At 43.9% G+C, this 23434-nt stretch overlaps 2 protein-coding genes and 1 long non-coding RNA gene across 3 annotated transcripts in view; 1 reads left to right on the plus strand and 2 right to left on the minus strand.

Annotated features, from left to right (window-relative positions):
• ALDH18A1 (aldehyde dehydrogenase 18 family member A1) overlaps positions 1-23434 on the plus strand; it is a 948333-nt gene that overhangs the window by 622659 nt on the left and 302240 nt on the right. The gene's annotated exons all lie outside the window — the stretch shown is intronic.
• ENTPD1 (ectonucleoside triphosphate diphosphohydrolase 1) overlaps positions 1-23434 on the minus strand; it is a 161251-nt gene that overhangs the window by 51877 nt on the left and 85940 nt on the right. The window contains exon 4 of the mRNA XM_030202935.1: positions 14616-14766. Coding sequence (XP_030058795.1) covers positions 14616-14766 — 151 coding nt within the window. The remainder of the gene's footprint in view (positions 1-14615; positions 14767-23434) is intronic.
• On the minus strand, positions 9225-10691 carry LOC115470057. The gene is made up of 3 exons (XR_003942112.1): positions 10680-10691; positions 9637-9640; positions 9225-9310 (listed from the first exon to the last, which is right to left on the minus strand). It is a non-coding gene; the product is annotated as an uncharacterized LOC115470057 (long non-coding RNA).

Consider the following 23434-nt stretch of genomic DNA (forward strand, 5'->3'; position numbering starts at 1 on the left):
TGCTTGGAATGCCCTCCCGCGGGAGGTGGTGGAGAGGAAAACGGTAACGGAATTCAAACATGCATGGGATAAACATAAAGGTCCTGTTCAGAAGAAATGGATCCTCAGGAGCTTAGCCGAGATTGGGTGGCAGAGCTGGTGGTGGGAGGCGGGGCTGGTTGTTGGGAGGCGGGGATAGTGCTGGCCAGACATATACGGTCTGTGCCAGAGCCAGTGGTGGGAGGTGGGGATAGTGCTGGGCAGACTTATACGATCTGTGCCAGAGCCAGTGGTGGGAGGTGGGGATAGTACTGGGCAGACTTATACGGTCTGTGCCAGAGCCAGTGGTGGGAGGCGGGGCTGGTGGTTGGGAGGCGGGGATAGTGCTGGGCAGACTTGTACGGTCTGTGCCCTGAAAATGACAGTTACAAATCAAGGTAAGATATACACAAAAAGTAGCACACATGTTGGGCAGACTGGATGGACCGTGCAGGTCTTTTTCTGCCGTCATCTACTATGTTACTATAATGTACATGAAGGCTAATATTTTACTAATCTCTCATTAAGACACGCTCATTTAAATTTAACCCTCAAGTGGATTGGAAACCAATGAAGAGCAACATGAATTGGGGCCACATGTTCCCATTGTGAACTTCTAACTACTGCCCTAGCCACAGCATTCTGCACCCTTTGTAGGAGAGCCAAAAACTTTAGGAAGACCAACATAAAAGACGTTACAACAGTGTAGGTGCCACATAACCATCATCCGCATAACAATGCACATATTCTAAGAATAAGGAAAGGGCCATAAATAAAAACTGAATGGAGCCCAAACAAAGCCTTCTTCACTACATTTGACACCCACACATCAAATGCTAACTGAGAGTTAAGCATAACACCTAAATTCTTTACTGCTTCTTGAACCCTAACAAAGATAGGCTCCCCAACCTGAATTTCAAAATTAACAGGCCTGGGTGACTTACTGACCCCCCCAAATTTCTGTTTTGGCAGTATTAAGCAACAGACAATTAGATAGCAACTATTTCTCAAGATTAGTAAACCAATCCGTGATATCTAGCCACAGATCTGATATTGATGTTCTACTTGGCTGAAAAAAATGGATATCATTTGCATATATGTATGATGTAAAACCACAATCTCAAACAACTTTTTGAAACTGGCAGAAATATTAAATAAGATAAGGTTAAATGAAGATCCCTGTGGAACTCCTATGCCAAAGTGTATGAGGTTCTGAAAACAAATTTCTCATCTTAACCATAAAGGACTTCTCTGTTAAAAAGAAGTGACACTAAGCCCAGACTCAGCTAACCTTTGTAACAGTAAACAATGCAAAACACTGTCAAAGCCTGAAGAGAGTACATAAGTATATAAGTATTGCCATACTGGGACAGACTGAAGGTCCATCAAGCCCAGCATCCTTTTTCTAACAGTGGCCAATCCAGGTCACATGCACCTGGCAAAATCCCAAAAAAGTACAATACATTTTATTTATTTTTTATTTGTTACATTTGTATCCCACATTTTCTCACCTATTTGCAGGTTCAATGTGGCTTACATAGCACCGGAGAGGTGTTTACAGACTCCGAGGTAAACAAATACAGGGTGATGTTGTGGCAGGATAGGTTCATGTGGCAGGACCACATAGAGATTCGTTCAGCGTAAGAGGGTTTTTAAACTTTAAAAAACCCCGCTAAGCTAACTGCTTTTAGTACATTCTATGGCAACGAATTCCAGAGTTTAATTACACGTTGAGTAAAGAAAACTTTTCTCCGATTTGTTTTAAATTTACTACTTTGTAACTTAATCGAATGCCCCCTAGTCCTAGTATTTTTGGAAAGAGTAAACAAGTGATTCACGATCAAGGAGAATTAGAACAACCCAATTTCCCAAGATCCAAGGATCTTGAATCTCCTCCACTATGGTCATCATCTCCCTACTGCCTGTTACCAGATTGAGCAGGGTCCAAACTACCATTCACTTCCAGACAGTCCTGTAAATGAGAAGTACAGGCTTCCAAAACCATGGCAAGAATTGGCAAATTAGAGATAGATTGATTGATAATGTTCAGGAACCATTGGATCCAAGCCATTTTTCTTCAAAAAAGGTTGGACCTGAACTCTCTTCAAGTCCTGCAGCAGAATACCAGACTCAAATGACAAAGATGTCTTAAATAAAAGTCTAACAAAGAATCTGTTGGATGCTTCAGATGCCAATCAAGGCAGGGATTATAAATGTCTTCAGAAGCAGGTTCTTTATCTGCATAATTGAGGGAACACCAGTCCTCTGCAACCCACACTCAGCAGATTGTCCAGCCACAAACAAGCTAGAAAAACTGTTTGCAAGCTGTGAGAGAGCTTCAGGAGGAACAGATGCATGCAGTCCCCTATCAAGTATTTTGCTGTAAATTGGAAATCTTCTCCACATAAATCTGGCATAGCTCATGGCTCTTGAAAGAGTGTGCAATCCCCTGTTAGCTTGGGGATTAATAGAAGAATGAGTTCCTTGTGGGGGGTCTTTGGGGGATCCTTGGGTAGGAGGAAGCCCAGCCCAAAGGGAGTAGTTTGGAAGTGGAATGGAGAGAGATAGTGCCAAGATACTGAAGAGTGACAGGGAAGGAGATGGGGGGGGGGGGGGGGGAGGAGTGTTTGCCCTTTGGGGGGGGGGGGGGGGGGTTGGTTGCCTGCTGCCTGCCAAGTGACCTGAAGAAGAAGAGGGATCCTGATGAGCCACCTTAAGATTGGGCTACAAATGAGGAGCAGTTCTTGCCCCACTCACAATAACTGGTGAAGGAGTCAGAGCTTAGGGTGAACTGGGGAGTCCTGCCCGTAAGCAGGGGTTCAGGACAGGATGCAGCCTGCTCAAGGCCGGAGTGCCACCCTGTGAGGTACACCCGCATAAGGAGGACAGCCATAAGGGACTGTGCCAAGTGGTAGTGGAGTGAGTCAGGGAGAACAGCCCCAGGGTTACATCTGGCAAACAGTATAGATTGATTTAAATAAGACTTTATATAAGTCACTGTAGTGAAGAATCATTGAAGTTGCAAACTGCCTGTTGCAGAAGTTACAAAAAAGGTTTGTTAGTAAATCCTTCGGAGTGCAGTGTGGTTCCTGGACTGAAGAGCTAAGAGGAACCCGGAACTGGTAAAGTATCTCCCAAACTCCCGGATTGCTATTCCAGACCACTGACCCATCCCAGCTCAACTGTAAGAGGAATGGATATGCAGTGTCTGGTAAGAGTGACCTGAGAGTATGCAAAGACTGTGAAGTTCGTTTAAAGGGGTTTTTTTGTGGCCCCGAGCTGGAACTAGCTCACGGGTGAGACTTGTGTTGCAAGTGTTTGGAAGGCTCCATATCACGATGAACATATAATCCTTTTTGTAAAATAATCATACTGGTCACTTTTACCCATCCCCTCTTTGACCCCATTATGCCTGGATCAAATGTAACCAATTCAACCACAATATAACCTTGTATTTGTTTCTCTACCAGTTTAGGCTTGCGCCTTACGGTATTATGTAAGCAACACTGAGCCTGCAAATAGGTGGAAAAATGTGGGATACAAATGTAACAAACAAATAAATAAATAAAATGCTGAGAACTTTGCTCTACATTGAGATTTCAACTCCGAAGAGTCTGACTTGTATCAGGATTTGGCATTTCAGAGCTCACAACTCATTAGAAAATGAAAAAGAATGTTTGCTGCCTCCTCGCTTTTACACCGCCTTGAGTGAATTCCTTCAAAAAGGTGGTAAATAAATCCTAATAAATAAATAATTACAGAAACTTCAGATACCATCCCCGGGATCATAGAATATCACGTTGTTAGCATCTGATCAATGGAATCAACTTTCATATTATTTTGACAACAGATGGAATCAACTCTCTGCCACAAAGCCTCAGGGGTCCAGATTGATCTAAGAGGTATAACTAGATGATATTCTATCACAATTATACACAGGCTCCTTATAATCAAAGGGTGGTTTACAACCAAAAAGAAAAGAAATCAAAAAGTGATCTAATCAAATCACTTAAGTTATGTACCTCATAACTCTACCCAAACATCTCCCCACCCCCAACCAAGAATTCCTATGGGCAATTTTGCAGTTACTGTCTGGGAAGCATGAGCACGTCAAGAGTATGACCTCTGTTATGAATTGCAGTTTTAGAAATCAAAACTAAATTCAAAGTTTCAAAATCCGGTCTAACACCAGTACTAAAAAGGAAGGAAGCAACAGAATATACGAGGCAGGAAAAAAAGCTCTTCAAGGAAGTAGACAGTGAGGAACAACAAGTGGCAGATGCATAGGTACAATGGGAAATACAAGTCTTACTCAGGAACCATTCGTTGATCACTACCGGATAGACGAATGGTTAAGGAAAGATGAATTGAAATCTGAGGATGAGCATTGATAGTTGCAGCCCAGGACAGCAGATGGTTTACAGCAAGCATAGAAAAAAACTGGTGCAACAGACCTCAACCAACTACAAGATGACTGACTGTTTCCAGCTCTTTCTTACAGAAACAGTCAGTCATCTTGTAGCCGACTGTGAAATTCTGATAGCAGAAATTCTCTATGCAGAAAGGCACAACAAGGTGGCACATCTTATCCATTGGAAACTTTGCTCCTCCTATCCTGTGCACGCTGACGCTCCTTCTCAGCTTCACGTAAAGGAGCATCAGCGTGCACAGGAGGAGCAAGAAGAAAGAAGAGCAAGCAGTGAACGCAGCTAGGCTTCGGCTGACGGAGGTTGGGAACCCCTGCAAGCCAAACCAGGAGCCTGGACGAAATTTGCGGGGGCCCAGGCCCCTGTGGCCCCCCATAGCTATGCCCCTGTGTGAAAGTAGAGGCAAATTGCATGGGCACCTAACAAAGTTTTTTATTGTAAGGCCTTTGAACTTTGAAACAGACTATGTCAGAAAACACTGAAATGCTTCTTTTTCTCTGAAACAAATCTTCTTTTCAGAAATCAGTTACAATTGAAAAGCTCTTCTAGTGCATTTAAAATGATATGCAGGTTTATTGTGCCAAATGTTGCCAACTGATCGGTTTTCAGCCAGCCTAGACAGTTTTCCAATCACCAGATCGACTGCCAGGAGACCCTTAAAACCAGCCACAGAAAAGTCATTTTTATTCTGATGTTCCCTCTCTCTTCCACTATCACTCCACCAGCGGTCCAGCACCTCTCCTGCCCCTCCCCACCAATGATCTAGCACCTCCCCATCTCTCAGCTCCCCACCTGGAGTACCTTAAATCTTATCTTCACCTCTAAAGGTCGCCAGCAGCGAGCAGCAATACATGCTGCTCGTGGTCAGCTCCAGAGCATTTCCTCTGACGCAACTTCCTGCTTCTGCATAGGTGGGACACTTTAGAGGAAAGGTTCAGTGGCCAAACGTGAGCAGCACATGTGAATCACTGCTTACTGCTGGTGGCCTTTAAAAGGGCAGAAGAGATTTAAGGTTTGGAAAGGGGGGCTGAGAGACGGAGGAGATGCCAGATTGTCAGCAGGGAGGGGAGAACGAGATGCTAAACTTGTTGGCAGAGGGGAAGGAGAGAGAGAGAGGCTAGACAGTCAGAGGGAGAGGAGGCAGGGAAGGGGGGAGGAGGGAGATGCTGGACTTGGAGGAGAGGGAAAAATGGAGACAAAGGAAGGGAAGAGAAGAGAAGGGAATTCTGGACATGAAGTGGGACAGAATGGGGAAATGCTGACTATGGAGGAGGGAAGGAAAAGAAGGTGAGAGAGAGGGGGAAGATGCTGACTATGGAGAAAGAAGAAGAAAAAGAGAGAGGGAGATGCTGACTATGGGGGGGGGGGGGAAAGAGAAGAAGGGAATAGAGAGGGGAGAAGTTGACTATGAGGGAAGAAGATGGAATAGAGAGGGGAGATACTGATTATGGGGGGGAAAGAAAAGGCATGAAAAGAGGGGGAGATGATGACTATGTGGGAGAGAAGAAAAAAGGGATAGAGAGGGAGCAATGCTAACTATGGGGGGAAGGGGAAGAACTAGAGAGAGAAGGGGAGAAGCTGCACTCTTGGGGGGAGGAGGGAGACACTAGGATACAAATGTGGGGGTGGAGAGAGAGAGAGCGAGGGAAGATGTTGGGTTACAAGGGTAGTGCGTGGAGAGAGGAGATGCTGGGCTACAAAGCTGTAGGGAGAGAGCAGGAAGGGAGATGCTGGAACCATGTGGGAAAGACTATGGGGGCTGTCAAAAAGATGAGTGAGAGATGGAGGTCTGGGACTGCCAGACCTTAAAGCCTACAACTTAGCCTGTCATCTATGTTTTATCTGAGATTGGATATATGGATCCTCTGAATTTTCTTATGTGAATTTTGAAAGTTACCTTCATGATGCATTCTCATTAGCCTTTCTCCTTGATGCCAGGGTTAAAGATCTACCTAAACATCTGAAATTTCACTTACTCTAGAAATCTTTGCGATGGACATGGACTACTCTCCGGAAAAAGTTTAGTTTATATTCTCATTGCTCCAGACTCCTTCCTATCCAGGGTAATGGGCATTTTCTACCAGGCTTGCCGGCTGGACATTTCAGAGGATGGGCTAATAAAGGAATAACGTTGTTTCTTCATGTTGCTGAGCATGATGAACTGACCATGCTTTTGCTTTCTTATAAGACCCACCAGCATCTGTATGGCCTATCAGATCGAGACTGGTACACTTATACACAATTGCATTACTACATTTGCTCCCTTTTCCAAACCTATAGAGTTGATTTTACTGAGTCCAAATTCGATGAAAATTGGCCCTTGCTGCAAAGGACTCAAATACAAATCAACCTATGCATCCAGCTTCTCCTATATAAGCACCCAACTATGGAACGCATTACCAAACGCCATGAAAACAATGCATGACCCATCAAACTTCCGGAAATCATTAAAAACTAACTTGTTCAAAAAGGCATACCCTAATGACCCAACATAAACGTCTGAACCCTGCAATACAACGAAACTAATACTCGAACTGGACATAACGTAACACTTCCTCCTTGATTCTCTAATCTGTCTGTCACACTTGAACCTTACCTCAATATCACTCTGTATTTGTCATACTAGAATTGGCGATCGCTATCACGGTACTATGTAAGCCACATTGAGCCTGCAAATAGGCGGGAAAATGTGGGATACAAATGCAACAAATAAATAAATAAGTTCATAAAGGCCTGGTGGGTCGATATTATGAAGGCCTTAAAAATGCTTTAGGCATGAATGCTTTACACTCTGAATTTCGATATATGGACTCAAGATTTTGCAGTATACTTCATGGATGATTTGAGGAGTAGTTTGAAAGTGCACGTCTTGCAGAGAGCATTCAGCTTCAGCAATTGCATTACAAATTCCTCATGCGCATCTATATGCATCCTTCCAGAGCCAAAAAGATGGTTCTCCCATCAGACGGGCCTTGTCTGTAGAACTGTAGAACAGCTGATGCATCATATGCACATTATATTTGGAACTGTGCTCCAATACATCAATTTTGAATAGACCTTTGGATACACCTTAGTAGAATTCGTGGTCGGTTTTGGGAAGCCACTCCCCAGCATTGTCTTATAGACAAAATGGATGGTGAAGTGGAAGGATAACATATCTCCATCTTATTTCTGCACAAAGCTACTCAAGTTGCAAAACAATAAATTTTACTATAATGAATTAAGGACACTCTGCTAATTATCATGCAATGGAGGATCCAGATGCATGAACTTTAGATTATGGAAAGATTATCTGTGGACACGAAAGGGTCCCGGGCAGTGGCGTACCTAGGGTAGTTGACACCCGGGGCTGGTAATTTTTTAACACCCCCCTCCAAAATCCAGTACTAGGCATCCCGAGAATACAAAACACTCAGGACCTATAGAGCAATTCTACCATACCATAAGCAGTCATTTCTACGAGTCACACAAGGAAAAGGAAAGCATCTTAAACACTACAGTGAGCACTAGAACATCAATCCACCTATTGTAAAACGAAATCAGACAGAATAGTACAGATCGTCGCTCCTGCACAGTCAATGCCAACTGAAAGCCATATCTTTTTCACAAACACAGATACACCCTAATCCACTATAGAATAAGTAATCATAAACTTTCTAGTTAGACAAAAATTAAACTGAACCCCCAAGATGCCAGACTCTGAATACAATGCAACACCACAGAAACAGAAAATGTCCCCTAGTACTGTGCAAAATACAAAGACAGCAGATGTAAATTTGAAAAAACTAACAAATACCAATCACCACTTTACAAATTAACAAATAGAAATAAAAAATATAAAATAATATCATTTTATTGGACTAATACTAATTCCAGGAATAACATGTATAGAATGTTTGTACGTTTGGGAAGCTTGCCAGGTGCCCTTGGCCTGGATTGGCCGCTGTCGTGGACAGGATGCTGGGCTCGATGGACCCTTGGTCTTTTCCCAGTATGGCATTACTTATGTACTCATGTACTTATGTAGCTGTCAGAGACCAAGGTCAATACAGTATAGTGCTGTTACAGTACCCTATCCTGACCTGAGGAAGGGGGTTTTGTTCTCCGAAAGTTAGTCAAAATGTATTAAAATTTGTCCAATAAAAAGATTACCTTATTTACATGTTCTATTATAAACATTTATTAACACAGCTACAATACTACTTTATTCTAAAGCAAAAAAATAAAAATATATATTTTATTTACAGTTTGTTGTCTCTGGTTTCTGCTTTCCTCATCTTCTTTTCACTGTCTTCCTTCCATCCAGCATCTGTCTTCGTTCTTTCTCTACCATCCAGTGTCTGCCCTCTCTGCTGTCCCCTCCATCCAATGTCTGCCCTCTCTCCCTGCCCCTTCCATGCACATCTGCCCTCTATCTCTGCCCCTTCCATCCACCATCTGCCCCTGTCTGCCCTCTCTCCCTCCCCCTTCCATTCACTGTCTGCCCTTTCAATCCACCATTTGCCCTCCCTCTCCCATCCATCCTGGGTCTGCCCTCCTTCTCGCTCCCCCTTCCATCCAGGATCTGTCCCTCTCTCTCTGCCCCTTTTTTTCAGCCCCCAGTTCCATCCCCCTTATCCCACCTGCCCCTAGTTCTAGCCCCAGTCCACATCTCCCACCTGCCCCCCTTTTCAGCCCCTAGTTTCAGCTCCACTATCCCACCAGTCCGCAGTTGCAGCCCCAGCCCTATTCTCCCACCAGTCCCGAGCTTCAGCCCCCAGCCACTTCTCCCTGTCCCCTTTTCAGCCCCCAGTTTCAACCCCAGCCCTTTTCTCTCACCAGTCCTAAGCTTCAGCCCCAGTCACTTCTTCCTGTCCCCTTTTCAGCTCCCAGTCCCCACAGTTTCAGCCCCTGCCCCTTGTCAGCCCCCAGTTCCAGTACTAGCCCCTTATCCCATCTACCCTCCTTTTCAGCCCCCAGTTCCAGCCCCCTTCATCCACATGCCTTGCATTAGGGGCCCCCTTTTCAGCCCCAGACCCATTCTCCCACCTACCCCAGGCATGCCCCTTTTCCCACCAGCCCCAGGCATGGCCCCCATTTTCCCTCATGGCCCCTTCTCAGACCCCAGTTCCAGCCCCCTTCTCCCATCTGAGCACCCCCCTCCCCACCCCACCCCAGTCCCCTTCTCCCCTCCCTTTCTCCCATCTGAGACCCCCCTCCCTTCCCCATCCCAGTCCCCTTCTCCCATCTACTACTACTCATCATTTCTATAGTGCTACCAGATGTAAGCAGCGCTGTACACTTGAACATGAAGAGACAGTCCCTGCTCGACAGAGCTTACAATCTAATTAGGACAGACAAACAAGACAAACAAGAGATAAGGGAATATTAAAGTGAGGATGATGAAATAAGGGTTCTGAACAAGTGAATAAGGGTTAGGAATTAAAAGCAGCATCAAAAAGGTGGGCTTTTAGCTTAGATTTGAAGACGGCCAGAGATGGAGCTTGACATACCGGCTCAGGAAGTCTATTCCAGGCATATGGTGCAGCAAGATAAAAGGAACGGAGTCTGGAGTTAGCGGTGGAGGAGAAGGTTGCAGATAAGAGAGGTTTACCCAGTGAACGGAGTTCCCGGGGAGGAGTGTAGGGAGAGATGAGAGTGGAGAGGTACTGAGGAGCTGCAGAGTGAATGCACTTATAAGTCAATAAGAGGAGTTTGAGCTGTATGCGGAAACGGATAGGAAGCCAGTGAAGTGACTTGAGGAGAGGGCTAATATGTGCATAACGACACTGACGGAATATTAGTCGTGCAGCAGAATTTTGAACAGATTGAAGAGGAGAGAGATGGCTAAGTGAGAGACCTGTGAGAAGTTGCAATAGTCTAAACGAGAGGTGATAAGAGTGTGGATGAGGGTTCTGGTAGTGTGCTCAGAAAGGAAAGGGCGAATTTTGGTGATATTATAGAGAAAGAAACGACAGGTTTTAGCAGTCTGCTGAATATGTGCAGAGAAGGAGAGGGAGGAGTCAAAAATGACCCCAAGATTATGAGCTGATGATACAGGAAGGATGAGAGTGTTATCCACAGAAATAGAGTATGGAAGAGGAGGAGAGGTTGGTTTAAGGGGAAAGATAAGAAGCTCAGTCTTGGTCATGTTTAGTTTCAGATGACGCTGAGACATCCAACATCCCCTCCCCACCCCAATCCCCATCTCCCATCTGAGCCCCGACCTGCCTACCAGCTCCGTTGACAGAAAACAGCCCTCTTCTCCTGCCACCACCCTGCCTTAAAAAAATCTGTGAAGCGGCGTCGCAGGCAGCGCCTCGCATCTGCCCTGCGTGTAAAAGAAGCAAATCGCCTCCTTGTCGTTGGGCCTTCCCTCACTGTGTCCTGCCCACGCGGAAATAGGAAGTTACCTCAGAGGAGGGCGGGACGCAGTGAGGGAAGGCCCGACAATGACGAGTCAATTTGCTTCTTTTACACGCAGGGCAGACGTGAGGCGCTGCCTTCGACACCACTTCACAGATTTTTTTTTTTTAAAGGCAGGATGGTGGCAGGAGAAGAGGGCTGTCGTCTGTCGACGGAGCTGGTAAGCAGGTGGGGACTGCAGCGCCAGCGGCCTTTTGGGTGGGAGCAGTGGGAGCGGAGCACCCTCCACCCCACCCACTGACACCCGGGCGGACCGCCCCCCACTGCCCCGCCTTTGGTACGCCAGTGGTCCCGGGTGAAGAATCAGTTTCTTAAAATATAGATCCCTTATTTTGATACTCTTCAGATGTGAGTTTGTTTTACGTTTCTAAATACTTTGGACTTGCGACAGCCTTATGGCTACTATTCGTGGACATTGGATACTACTGTGCTTGTTTGTTTGTGGTTTGAGAAGAAGAAGCAGTAACAAGGTCTTCGGGGGAAGATGGAAAGGGGGTAGGGAAAAGACTGAGGAGGGTAGGTTTAGTTTGATTTGGGGGGGTAGGGGATTTAGTAAATACACTGGCAGATGGTGTATTTTGTTCATTGCACTTTTTGTGATGTTTGTTTTCTTGTGTTTTTGATATTTGGCCAATAAACATATTTTATTTTATTTATATATTGCATTTGTATCCCACATTTTCCCACCTGTTTGTAGGTTCAATGTGGCTTACATGATTCCAGAAATATGGGAGCATATTCTGGAGTAAATGGATACAGAGAGAATAATGAAGTTGAGTAAGGGATTTGACATAAAAAGATGAGTGAGAGGAGGATGGTGAGTATAGAGTAGAGGTGTGCATGTGGACAGGGACAATGGGAAATCCGCAGAAATCCATGGGGAGAGGGACAAAAAAGTCATTACTACAGTGAGATTGGGAGGGGACAAATCAAGAGTGAATGAGGATGGGGACCAGATTATGTCTACATGCACACCTCGACTCAGAAACTTGACAACAACACCTCAGTTTAAAAAAATATATAGAAAGAGGCACTCACCTTGATGAAAACTGGTGCATGTGTTTAGCAATTTTGGCAATGAGGGAGACCATTGATAAACAAACTGTTAAGAATATTCATTATTTCTTTTAATTTGTTTTGAGCATTTTGGCAGAGTAAATCTCCACCAAGCTAGTCTCATCTATGTGACTGATAATGCAGTTAATATGAAAGCATCATTTCAAGATGAGGTCTGAATAGATTGTAGAGGTCAAAATCTTAATCTTGTACACTCTTATGAACTCCAGTCATCAGTTAAACTTATAACACTGTGCAAGTTGGTAGTTACGCTCACTAAGGGGGTCTTTTACAAAGGCACAGTAGCGTTTATAGCATGTGCTAAACGCTAGGATGCCCATAGGACTCTCGTTATTTCTACTTTTTGGAAATTACGTTTAAGCAGAGAGGGACCTAAGGCGATCTTACCCGATATTTTACAAATTTGGTCGGAACTACATTATCAAAAAGCCTTACGCTGTGTGGATATGGACAGCATTGAGTCAATATGAGAAACGGCTGGTCTGGTGGAATTACAGCATAGACATAAGCACAAAGTTTTTTTTTTTCCACTGACCGGGAGTTCGCCAGCTTGAAGGAAGGCCCTTCTGACTCTACAACGCTAAGAGGCATATTTTCAAAGCACTTAGCCTTCCAAATTTCCATAGAAACCTATGGAACTTTGGAAGGCTAAGTGCTTTGAAAATATGCCTCTAAGTGTCTTTAACTCATTAATTTATTTATTCAGTGAAATAGTTAAAAGCAAATAATATAGTATTTGTGCATTTACAGATTTTTTGTGCACATGAGGTAATTGGAAATCAGTGATGGAATTGACCGATTAGTAGCCTTCATTGGTAGAAGGAGTGTGCCATAGGAAGGTTTAATTTGTATTATAGGGCGGGGTGCGCATTAGCAAGCATGAGAACTAAATAAAAATAAAAAAAATATATTAAGGAATAGACCAGTGATTGAGATGCTTGTCCACCCTTAGAGTCATTTAACACTTTGTGTAGTCTCATTTGGGTGAGTTTTTTACTCTGAGGTCTCTCCTTATATTCAATCATAAAGGCAAGTTGCTAAGTTGGTGTACTACTGGGTCAATTCCTCCACTGAGAACATTTCCAGGATATTATACCCTGGTTTGTATGATTGTGGCATAGGAATATATAGGCATCTCTAGCGTTTAGCACGCGCTAAAAACGCAAGTGTGCCTTTGTAAAAGGCCCACTAAGTAAACAAAAAGCAACTGTTCATTGAAGAAAATGCTTAAGCAGTGTGTGTCATCTTGATGGAACAGCGTTCTACTGACATTGAAATCTGTGGCAGATAATATGGAGGAGCTGCATGCAATTGCCACTGAATCAGGTGCAAACAAGCAGTTCCTGACCAAACTGTGCGCAATTCATGACTCCTTGCTGGCAGAAGTTGTTATGGTGTTGGAACCTTTGACAGGGCTATAAAAGAACTGTTGACAGATACTAAGCCTTCACTACATCTGGTTGTTTCAACAATATATCAGTTGAAATGACATCTGACAACTGCAAGCTCAGACAGCCATCTTTAAAGAATCCTCTTGCAGATCACCTGGATTGCTAATTTACAGTTACAAAGACACACTTTGCAGTAATGTTGCTGGATCCAAGGCTGAAGGCAATAATTCGTTGCCAAAGAACGTGATGAAGGCGGTTAGCTTGGCAGAGTTTAAAAAGGGGTTAGACGGTTTCCTAAAGGACAAGTCCATAAACCGCTACTAAATGGACTTGGGAAAAAATCCACAATTCCGGGAATAACATGTATAGAATGTTTGTACGTTTGGGAAGCTTGCCAGGTGCCCTTGGCCTGGATTGGCCGCTGTCGTGGACAGGATGCTGGGCTCGATGGACCCTTGGTCTTTTCCCAGTGTGGCATTACTTATGTAGATCTGATGACAGCCAAAGGGTGGAACAGGCTATGCATCAACAATAGGAGCGATCATTTATTCAGAAGCAGTCTGATTAATTGCTGCTGAATATCACTGGATAGCCCTGTAAGGGTGATTTAACCAGACAGGAGCATCTTCTGCCCAGTTAAATCACTTTGAATATCGACCCCTTAGATTTGATATTTAATGTTTGACATGTGGTTAAAAAATATTTTTCATTTTTGATCTTGGGTTCAGAGCCTGGAAATTGTTTGCTATTGGTTTTTCTTCTGAACACGATAATACAGCCCAGCTCCTCTTGATGTCCAAGCATCCCCATTGGTGATACTTTGCCTTTCTATTCTCTTGTGACACAATACAGTAGACCTAGTGTGGTACAAGTAAGTTTCTAACAGGGATAAAATAAACCTCCAATTTTCATGGATAATTCGCTTAGGTTTTCAGGATATCCCTAATAAATATGCATAAAGAGGATTTGCATATAACTGAAGCAATTTTAATGCAAATCTGTGTTGTGTATATCATAGGGATTCAAGCAGGTTGGATTCTACAAGGACTGTAGGTTCTGTAAATAAAAGACCATGTCATTTTCAGATGGAACTTCACAGAAGGTGTGATAAATGTTTAGGTTCCATTATGTTTTAATGAATATATAATTGATGTTCATATCCATGGAAGATAGAAAGTAGACGTTCCCTGTGACCTTTCCAGCAATCTGTATCATTCTAATTGTACAGCAAGAAAGCAATATACTCTGCTATTTGCTAAGCACTGAATATAATGAGTTGCTGTTACTTGTGCAGTACCTGAGCAACCGCATACCAGCTGTGGCTCCTAAGTAAACAGGAGTATCTTTGTGTTTATTCTTCGGAATGACTTTCTTGGCTGTGTTCATACAATTTTGTAGCGATAGTCCAGCTTTTTCCACATCATTGCTGTAACTAGAGATACCAGGGCCTATAAATAGGAAAACAAGCATATTTGATTTCAGATATGCTGAATGATTCACTGGCAATCCTGCACACTGCCACTGTGTGAAATCATTTCCCAGCAGAACTGGGAATTATCTGCGTTTGATCCAGATTCTTTAGGTCCAGAGACCCAACTGAGGTTCTCCAGGCACCATCATTGCTGTTACAGTCCTGACAGGGTGGCTCCTGCTTAGTTCTGGAGGGGCCATGAGGGATAGCAGTAAGCAGGGGCGTAGCTACTATGGGGCCACGGGGGCCTAGGCCCCCATAGATTTGGCCCTGGACCCCCTGCCGACAACCCTTTCAACCCCCCCCCCCCCCGCCGTCAACCCGCTGTCGCCATCTGCTACCTTTGCTGGCGGGGGACCCCAACCCCTGCCAGCCGAAGTCTTCTTCCTTCATTTGGTTTCTGAGTCTGACGTCCTGCATGTTGTACGTGCAGGACGTCAGACTCAGAAACCAAACGAAGGAAGAAGACTTCGGCTGGCGGGGGTTGGGGTCCTCCGCCAGCAAAGGTAGGTGACGGCGGGCGGGGGGGGGGGGGGGTCGAGAGGGGCATTGGCAGGGGGGGATCAAAGTTGTTGGTGGAGCTGGCGACGGTGGGGGGTGTTGGCAATGGAGGGGGGGGGGCTAAAATGTGCCCCATCACCTTGGGCTCTGGACCCCCCTCCCACCGAAGTCTGGCAGTAAGTGCTTTTCTCTCCTGCATGCCTGCCCCAACATCTATCTCTCTCTCTCTCCCCCCCTCCTCCTTCCCTGCCTCCCAACAGCACTTCCTGGCTGTCAGTAAGAGGAAGGCCATGGGCAAGAGTTACAGGAGAGGCAAGTACTTCCTGCCTGATGCTGTCATTTGCAATTAAATGGGAAATGTGAACAACATGTCCCATGTCACTGCATGTCAATAACTAATGAAAATGAGCAGACAAAAACACATTTCAAGTTTTTTTTTTCATTTCCTGATAATAGTGTACACTCTTTTCCCGATAGTGTGCCCATTCAAACCACTGTGAAAGCATGAACCACTGAGCATGTGAACTGTATCAGGAAAAGAGTGTGTGCTCTTTCTGAAACTGTGCACAGTCTTTGCAAATATGCTCCCTTTTTCAACAAAATGGCCAAATGAATATTCCCAGAAATGACATGACCTGAACATTTTCTGGTTGCCCATTCCTAATTTGTACAGCTTTCAAATCAACCATGACTAGGAAGGAGAGAGAATGAGAGTGAAAGTGATTTTAAGGGTGGAATTAAAGGACAGAAAAAGAAATTAAGTGGGGGGGGGGGGGGGGGGGGGGGGGGGGAGAAAAAGAAAAACCCAAAGCAACAGGGGAGAGAAAGCTGAAGAGGGAAAGGGTATGAGTTTCGGAAGGAGACAGCAAAGAGACAGCAGGAAAGCAAAAGGGACAGGAGCAAGAAAATTAAGTGACCTGTTGCAGTGAGGAAAAGTCAAGAACTACAGGAAGAGAAAAGGAAAAGGAACACAAGGAGACATGATATAGGTAAAGAACTATGAAGGGAACAGACAGGTGATGGTGGAGAAGGCCAAAAGGAAGAAGAAAGGGAGGAAATATTCAGAAAACTAGGGCATTATTGTATTTACTAACTTTCTGGTACACAGTTGTACAAAAATCACCCAATACATTCCAATCCATCTTTCCTTAGGCTCAGAAGTCAACACCCCATGAAAGTGGGTAGATATGTGTGAGATTTATCCAGCTGTCTATTGATACGGGTAAGCAACTTTGCTTTTTCTTTTTTTGTGTGTGTGAAAATTATCATATTTTGATACAGAGAAGGAAGTTAAGGCAACAATTCAAAAACGCAATGTAAATGGAGAAACTACAAGAAAGAAAGTGGGACAAACACCCAATCATCAATTAAGGCAAAAAAATGGAGGGGTAAGGGGACAGAAGTTAAAAAAAAAACCTTAACTTGCAAAGGCTATTTATAAATGGCTTACCCCCACTACCAGCACCATCCTTCAGCTGAGCATAGAACAGTTTTATCAGTTTTATCAAAAAGGTCTCCCCTCCACTGCAAGTACCTGAGCTTTCAAGCCTAGAAACAATTTGTGTTTTGCTTGTGTGGCCCAAGCCACATCTGGAGCCACTTTTTATCTTCTCACCCCCAAACAACTGGTCTTTACTTCTAAAGTAAGCCCTCATTAGTTTAGTGTAAAGCACTGTGTACATCTAGAAATGATTAGCAGTAGTATTATGATGATCTTATCCTTTTCATTAGCAAATGTAACAAGCAGCTTGGGACATAAGTGAGTGGATGACTGTGAATAAACTTGCATCGAATATGGAGAAAACTGAAATCATGATTGTGGGAATAGTGATGGAGGAGAAATGGCCTCAAATGATACGGGTGAGTGAGTTGGATGTTCCTGTGAGAAGGGAGTTACAGCTCTTGGGGGGTAACGTTGGATGTGCAGCTGACAATGCAGTCACAGACTGGAAATGTGATACAAGCATCTTTTTATCAGTTGTGCTTGTTATACTGATTAAAGCCAATGCTGCCCTTATTCATTTTCCATAGTGTTGTCCAAAGTATGGTTCTGTCAAGGGTGGACTATCGTAATTCCCTCTATGTAGGTTTGTCTAGAGCTAGTGTTAAGGCATTGCAGGTACTGCAGAATGCTGCCGCAAAGGAGGTGGCGAGTGTTTCAAAGTGGGAACATATTACACCCAAAACAGCTGATTGGCTGCCTGTATGATTCACAATTCAGTTTAAGGGTTTATTACTTATTAATTAAGCAGTGTATGGGAGGGTTCCGTGGTATTTTACATTCTGCTTTGAAATTGTTTTCATCTGGTAGAGGTCTAAGATCTGATTTTTCAAAGAGGTTGGACCTAACTTGTTGGTGACTGCTCACTATGCTGTGACGAGGGCCTCTGTGTTCTCAATAGTAGGATCTGCACTGTGCAATGCTTTGCCCGGCTCTCTGCGTTTATGTTCTGCTGTGCTACATTTTAAGAAACTGTTAAAGACCCAGCTTTTTGTTCAGGCTTTTTTTTTTTTTTTTTACTGACTGAGGATGGTATCTGTGTAGTATAGCAGTAGGAAGGTAGCAGCACATTTGTGTATTTGTATATGGTTTGTTATGATTATGTCTGTTTTTATTAGGTAGGCGCTTAGTCTTAAGCAGGTTATTAGTTCAGTAGAACTCTCCAAAAAACCTGTTAAATCAAAGCTATGAGAAGTCAATTACCTGCCAGTTGAAGTTTCTTAGGGATATATAGTACACATTTGAAATCACAATTTCCTCCTGCCTAAGAACAATCAGAATGCCTTCAAAATACTTCACACTAGGAAGTCAGCTGCTAATAAACAAGTTTTCAGAAAATTATGAAAAATAACATTTATAATGAATAGATCAAACTATCCTTAACTACAGATACTCCAGTTGATTGAAGGGAAAGCAGCTGAGGTTCCATCATGGAAACCTGCTTCTCTGCTTCAAGAATGCTGAAAGAAATGGAGAAGCTTCAGGACCTGCTGGAGAGAGGTTATTGCCTCGATTTCATCATGCAGCTGCAGGGCAGACTCTTGTAATTGTAGATTTTCGATCTTTCCCAAAACATCAAGTCCCTTAGCCCCCTGAATGGCAACCTGAGACTTACAATCTTGTAAAGCAACATCAGTGTCAGATTTATGTATCAGAAAAAACATTCTCCAAACAAGCCACAGTGTCCCTGACAGTTTCCAATGTCCCATATGCAGGTTTTACATAGGGGATGGTGGGCATATTGGAACAGCTGACTCTGCAGCAGCATTAACAGGTGAGGCTCCATCCAAAGAGGTAAAAGTGTTAACTTGACTCACTACAATTACAAGAGACTGCTCTGCAGCTGCATCTGACGATGAAACCGAGGCAATAACCTCTCTCTCTCCAGCAGTTCCTGAAGCTTCTCCATTTCCCCCAGCATTCTGTTGCAGTGCACTAATCAGTTCCTCATTCAGCCACACTAACACCCAGGGCACTCCTTTTACAGACAGTATTGCTGATGATTTGGCACTTCCTTGCAGTTTCTGGGCCAGAGTGGAGGCAGCTGATCCTTTTGACTTAACAATGCATTCAACACTAGCAAGGTTGTCTCATTGGCAGAGCTGGATCTAGAGGATGTCACTGCTGCCTGAATCACATACCAGTCTATGGAAGAAAGCATTTATGGCAAGGACTCCGTCCTTGTTTTCCTCTTTTCACTTCACCATTGTCCCAAGCAGCAAAATTAGAAGTAAATTCAGCAACAGGAGAGCTTGGGTCAATGTTGCTCTAACAACCTGTTTGGAATATCAAGTATTATCTGTATTAACTGTATTTAATGGTTAGAACAGCAAACTGACAACCAGAGAAGCCAAATTCCACTGCCGCTCCTTAAGATCTTGGAAAGTCACTTAACACTCCATTGCCTTAGGTACAAGTTTAGATTGTAAGACTTCACGAGACAGGAACCTGCTGTACTTCTACTACTGAGAAAGGTGTGAGGAAATTACAATGTGTCAGTGGTGTACCGAGGGCGGGGTGGTGGGGGCGGTCCACCCCAGGTGCACACTGCTGGGTGCAGGGAGCAGCCGTGCGGCTGTCGTCTCTGCTGGTGCCCTGCTCCCTCTGCTGTTACTTCCTATTCCAGGGCAGAAGGAGCAGGGCACCAGCGGAGCCTACAGCCACACGGCTGCTCCCAGCAGGTAAGAATGCACCCAGGAGGGGGGGGGGGGGGGGGGGGTAGTGATGCCCTCCTCAAGATTATGCAGGGCCTAGCAACTAACTATTTTTATGACCATTTTCAGTTCCTTGTTGCCCAGAGGGAAGACAAAAGGGTGACATAGTCTTCTAGTTCCCCTTAGTTAAGGGGAAGAAGAGACTGCGCTCATTTGAATTAACTTTGGTCTTTCAGGCAACCAGACACTAAAAAGATTTTGCTGACACCTTTCATTCCTCTCAGTCTTATTTCATTTTTAGGAAAAGGGTGAAAACTTTTCTGTTCCAAAATTTTGTTTTGCATCAAAATTCTTGACAGTGTTCAATATTTTCCTAGTTCTTATTCTCAGAAGATTGTTTCTGATCTCCAGGGCCGCCAAGAGACTGGGCCGAGCCCAGGGCAAAGCTGCCCCCAGGGCCCCGCTGCCGCCCCCCCTCCCCTCGTCCGCCACCGGGCCGAGCCCCCTGCACTGAAATCACAGCGCCTCTCACCTCCATGTGAAAGCGCTGCAGGCAGCAGCAGATCGCCTCCCTTCGGGCCTCCTTTTTTTTTTGTTACATTTGTACCCCGCGCTTTCCCACTCATAGCAGGTTCAATGCGGCTTACATATTATATACAGGTACTTATTTGTACCTGGGGCAATGGAGGGTTAAGTGACTCCCTCCCTGTGTCCCTCCTCACGGAAGTTACGTCATGGAGGTGAGAGGCGCTGTGATTTCAACGCAGGGGGCCCGGCACAGTGGCAGATGGTCAATGATGAAGGGCAGGTGACTCTTGTCCCCCCTGCCCCCCCTCTCGGCAGCCCTGCTGATCTCTTGTGATTGTGTTACCCACTTTGAACTGTGAGGTATTAGTGGTATATAAGACCAGCTTATCTATCTAAATCTAAATTCAAAATTCAGTACCAGGCATACTGTGAAGTAATAGAGGAGTGTGGTAGCCGTGTTAGTCCACTCTTAAGGTTATCAATAGAAATCAAACAAAATAAAACATGGAAAAGAAAATAAGATGATACCTTTTTTATTGGACATAACTTAATACATTTCTTGATTAGCTTTCGAAGGTTGCCCTTCTTCCTCAGATCGGAAATAAGCAAATGTGCTAGCTGACAGTGTATATAAGTGGAAACATTCAAGCATTACTATGACAGTCTGACAGGGTGGGAGGAGGGGGGTGGGTAGGAAGTATACATGGGGACATCAAAGCATATCATTGATATTCTATCAGGGTGGGTGTGGATAGGTGAGTGGAGGGTGATCAACAGAGACATACAGCTTTATGGTTTATAATGGGCTAGGAACCCCAGATCCTTGTTAAGTCCTTTCTGTTGGGTGTTAAAATATTCAATCATTCTGACTTCAAAGGTCTTACGTTCTTGTATGGTTTTAAAGTTACCTTTGAGGATTCTCACTGTGAAATCACTGGTACAGTGACCTGGTCCTGTAAAATGTTGACCAACAGGCGTGGGAACCCTGCTGGCACCAGTATTGTTCATATGATGTCTATGTAAATTGAATCTTGTCTTAAGCATCTGGCCTGTTTCTCCAATATAGCATCCTTCGTTACATTTTTTACACTGAATGATATATACCACATTGGAAGATGAGCAAGTGAAAGATCCCTTTATGTTGAATATCTTTCCTTTGTGGATGACTTTGGGGTCCTGTGAAATATTTTGGCATAGTTTGCAACTGGATAAATTACAGGGAAGCGTGCCCTTCTGTTCCTTTTCAGTCTGTGAAGGAAGTTTACTTCTGATTAGCTTGTGTTTTAAATTGGGTGGCTGTCGGAAGGCCAGTACTGGTGGGGATGGGAATATCTCTTTCAGTAATTCATCCTCCTGGAGTATAGGTTGTAGATCTGTTATGATTTTCCTCAGTTTTTCCAGCTCTGGATTGTATGTCACTACAAGCGGGATTCTGTCTGTGGATTCTGTCTATGGTTCCCACGCCTGTTGGTCAACATTTTACAGGACCAGGACACTGTACCAGTGATTTCACAGTGAGAATCCTCAAAGGTAACTTTAAAACCATACAAGAACGTAAGACCTTTGAAGTCAGAATGATTGAATATTTTAACACCCAACAGAAAGGACTTAACAAGGATCTGGGGTTCCTAGCCCATTATAAACCATAAAGCTGTATGTCTCTGTTGATCACCCTCCACTCACCTATCCACACCCACCCTGTTAGAATATCAATGATATGCTTTGATGTCCCCATGCATACTTCCTACCCACCCCCCTCCTCCCACCCTGTCAGACTGTCATAGTAATGCTTGAATGTTTCCACTTATATACACTGTCAGCTAGCACATTTGCTTATTTCCGATCTGAGGAAGAAGGGCAACCTTCGAAAGCTAATCAAGAAATGTATTAAGTTATGTCCAATAAAAAAGGTATCATCTTATTTTCTTTTCCATGTTTTATTTTGTTTGATTTCTATTGATAACTGTGAAGTAATACAAAGCACTACAAATATCACTCTGGGCATGTAGACTGACCCCTGTGGTACGCCAAATGACAAAGGGTAAGATTTAGAAGGTACATTATCAATCACAACTTGGAAAGTGCATGAAAAAAATTGGAACAAAACTAGCTGAGATAATATTTCTCAACCCTGTCCCCTATAGATAAGTGAGAAGGAGAAGGTTAAGCCAAACTAAGATCAAGCCGGATAAGTATAACACCCTTCTTTGCATCTAGATGACAGACAGTATCATTTAACAATGAGACCAATGCAGTTTCAGTATTGCACCCTTCTCTAAACCCTGATTGTATGAAATGGAAAGCATTAACAGACCATAATCTTGATACTTGTTCGTAAACTGCTTTCTCTAATACTTAAGCAAAGTATGAGAGATTTGCAATCAGTCTGAAGTTGTGAGGTAAAGTTTGATCATTCAGGGACAGGCTGAGTCAGTCCAGATTTTACCCTCATTGCATGCAGTAGAAGTGAAACCAGAACTGGTTCAGTTTACTCCTGGAGCTGTCTAGTAGCTTATAAGCTTCTTCAGATTCAAACTCTAGAAGCATCTACAGATAAAAGCAAGCAAAAGCAAATTAAGAGCTGCTGGATCACCTAGTCCGAACATGATTGATGAAACCTTCCAGAGGCACAAGACACGTTTATAGCCTACTAAGCAGAGACTAGTAAGTGCCCCCTTTAAAAAATTCCCTCTATTATTTAAGAAAGTATAGTAATATTTGCAGGCAGGTGACTACCTTTCAACCTGCAGTCACAAATTCAAAGCTGGCTTGTGCCTGACTAGAAATAAAATATGCTGACATATGTAATTGGATGAGCGAGACATTTTTGAAAAGCTAAAAAGGATGGGACTGGTGCTTACTGGCCAAACAAAAGCCCTGCTTTCAGTACAACTCATGGGTGCACTGCTATTTTTCACTTATTAACCACCTTTATGAAGAGATCTGCTCAAGGTGATATATAGCAGTATTTAATTTCCAAAGTAAGTAGGGAGACCTTTGATAAAAATTAAGCACTGAAGTGGATTTATACATGGTCTGCCTGATAACCTAAAGGCTTTAACTGAATAGGAGAGGCTCCTGCCCGGTTAAACCCCGCTAAGCAACCTGACACACAATATTGAGATGCACTTAACTAGTTAGTGCCACTGAATTCTCCTAAACAGTTAGGAGGTGGGCGCTAACTGGTCATCTCCTAACTGATCAGGTCAGGAGTGGACCGAGGGCACAATATGCGGAGCACCTACTTAGCCAGTGAGCAGCGATTTTCAGTCCGCTAACTGGCTAAGTAATCACGTAAACTTAGAACAGCAAAAAGGCTGTCCTAATTTTATGCACTAAAGTTAACTGGGCACTGGTCTGAGTATCGGCTAGCGCCCAATTCACTTCCAGGTGGCCACTGAAACCCGGATATTCAATGCCAGGAACCGTGAATGCCCCGGCCTGCAGCTGTGAGCGGTTCA

The sequence above is a fragment of the Microcaecilia unicolor genome, chromosome 5 (assembly GCF_901765095.1).
Source record: "Microcaecilia unicolor chromosome 5, aMicUni1.1, whole genome shotgun sequence".
NCBI lineage: Eukaryota > Metazoa > Chordata > Amphibia > Gymnophiona > Siphonopidae > Microcaecilia > Microcaecilia unicolor.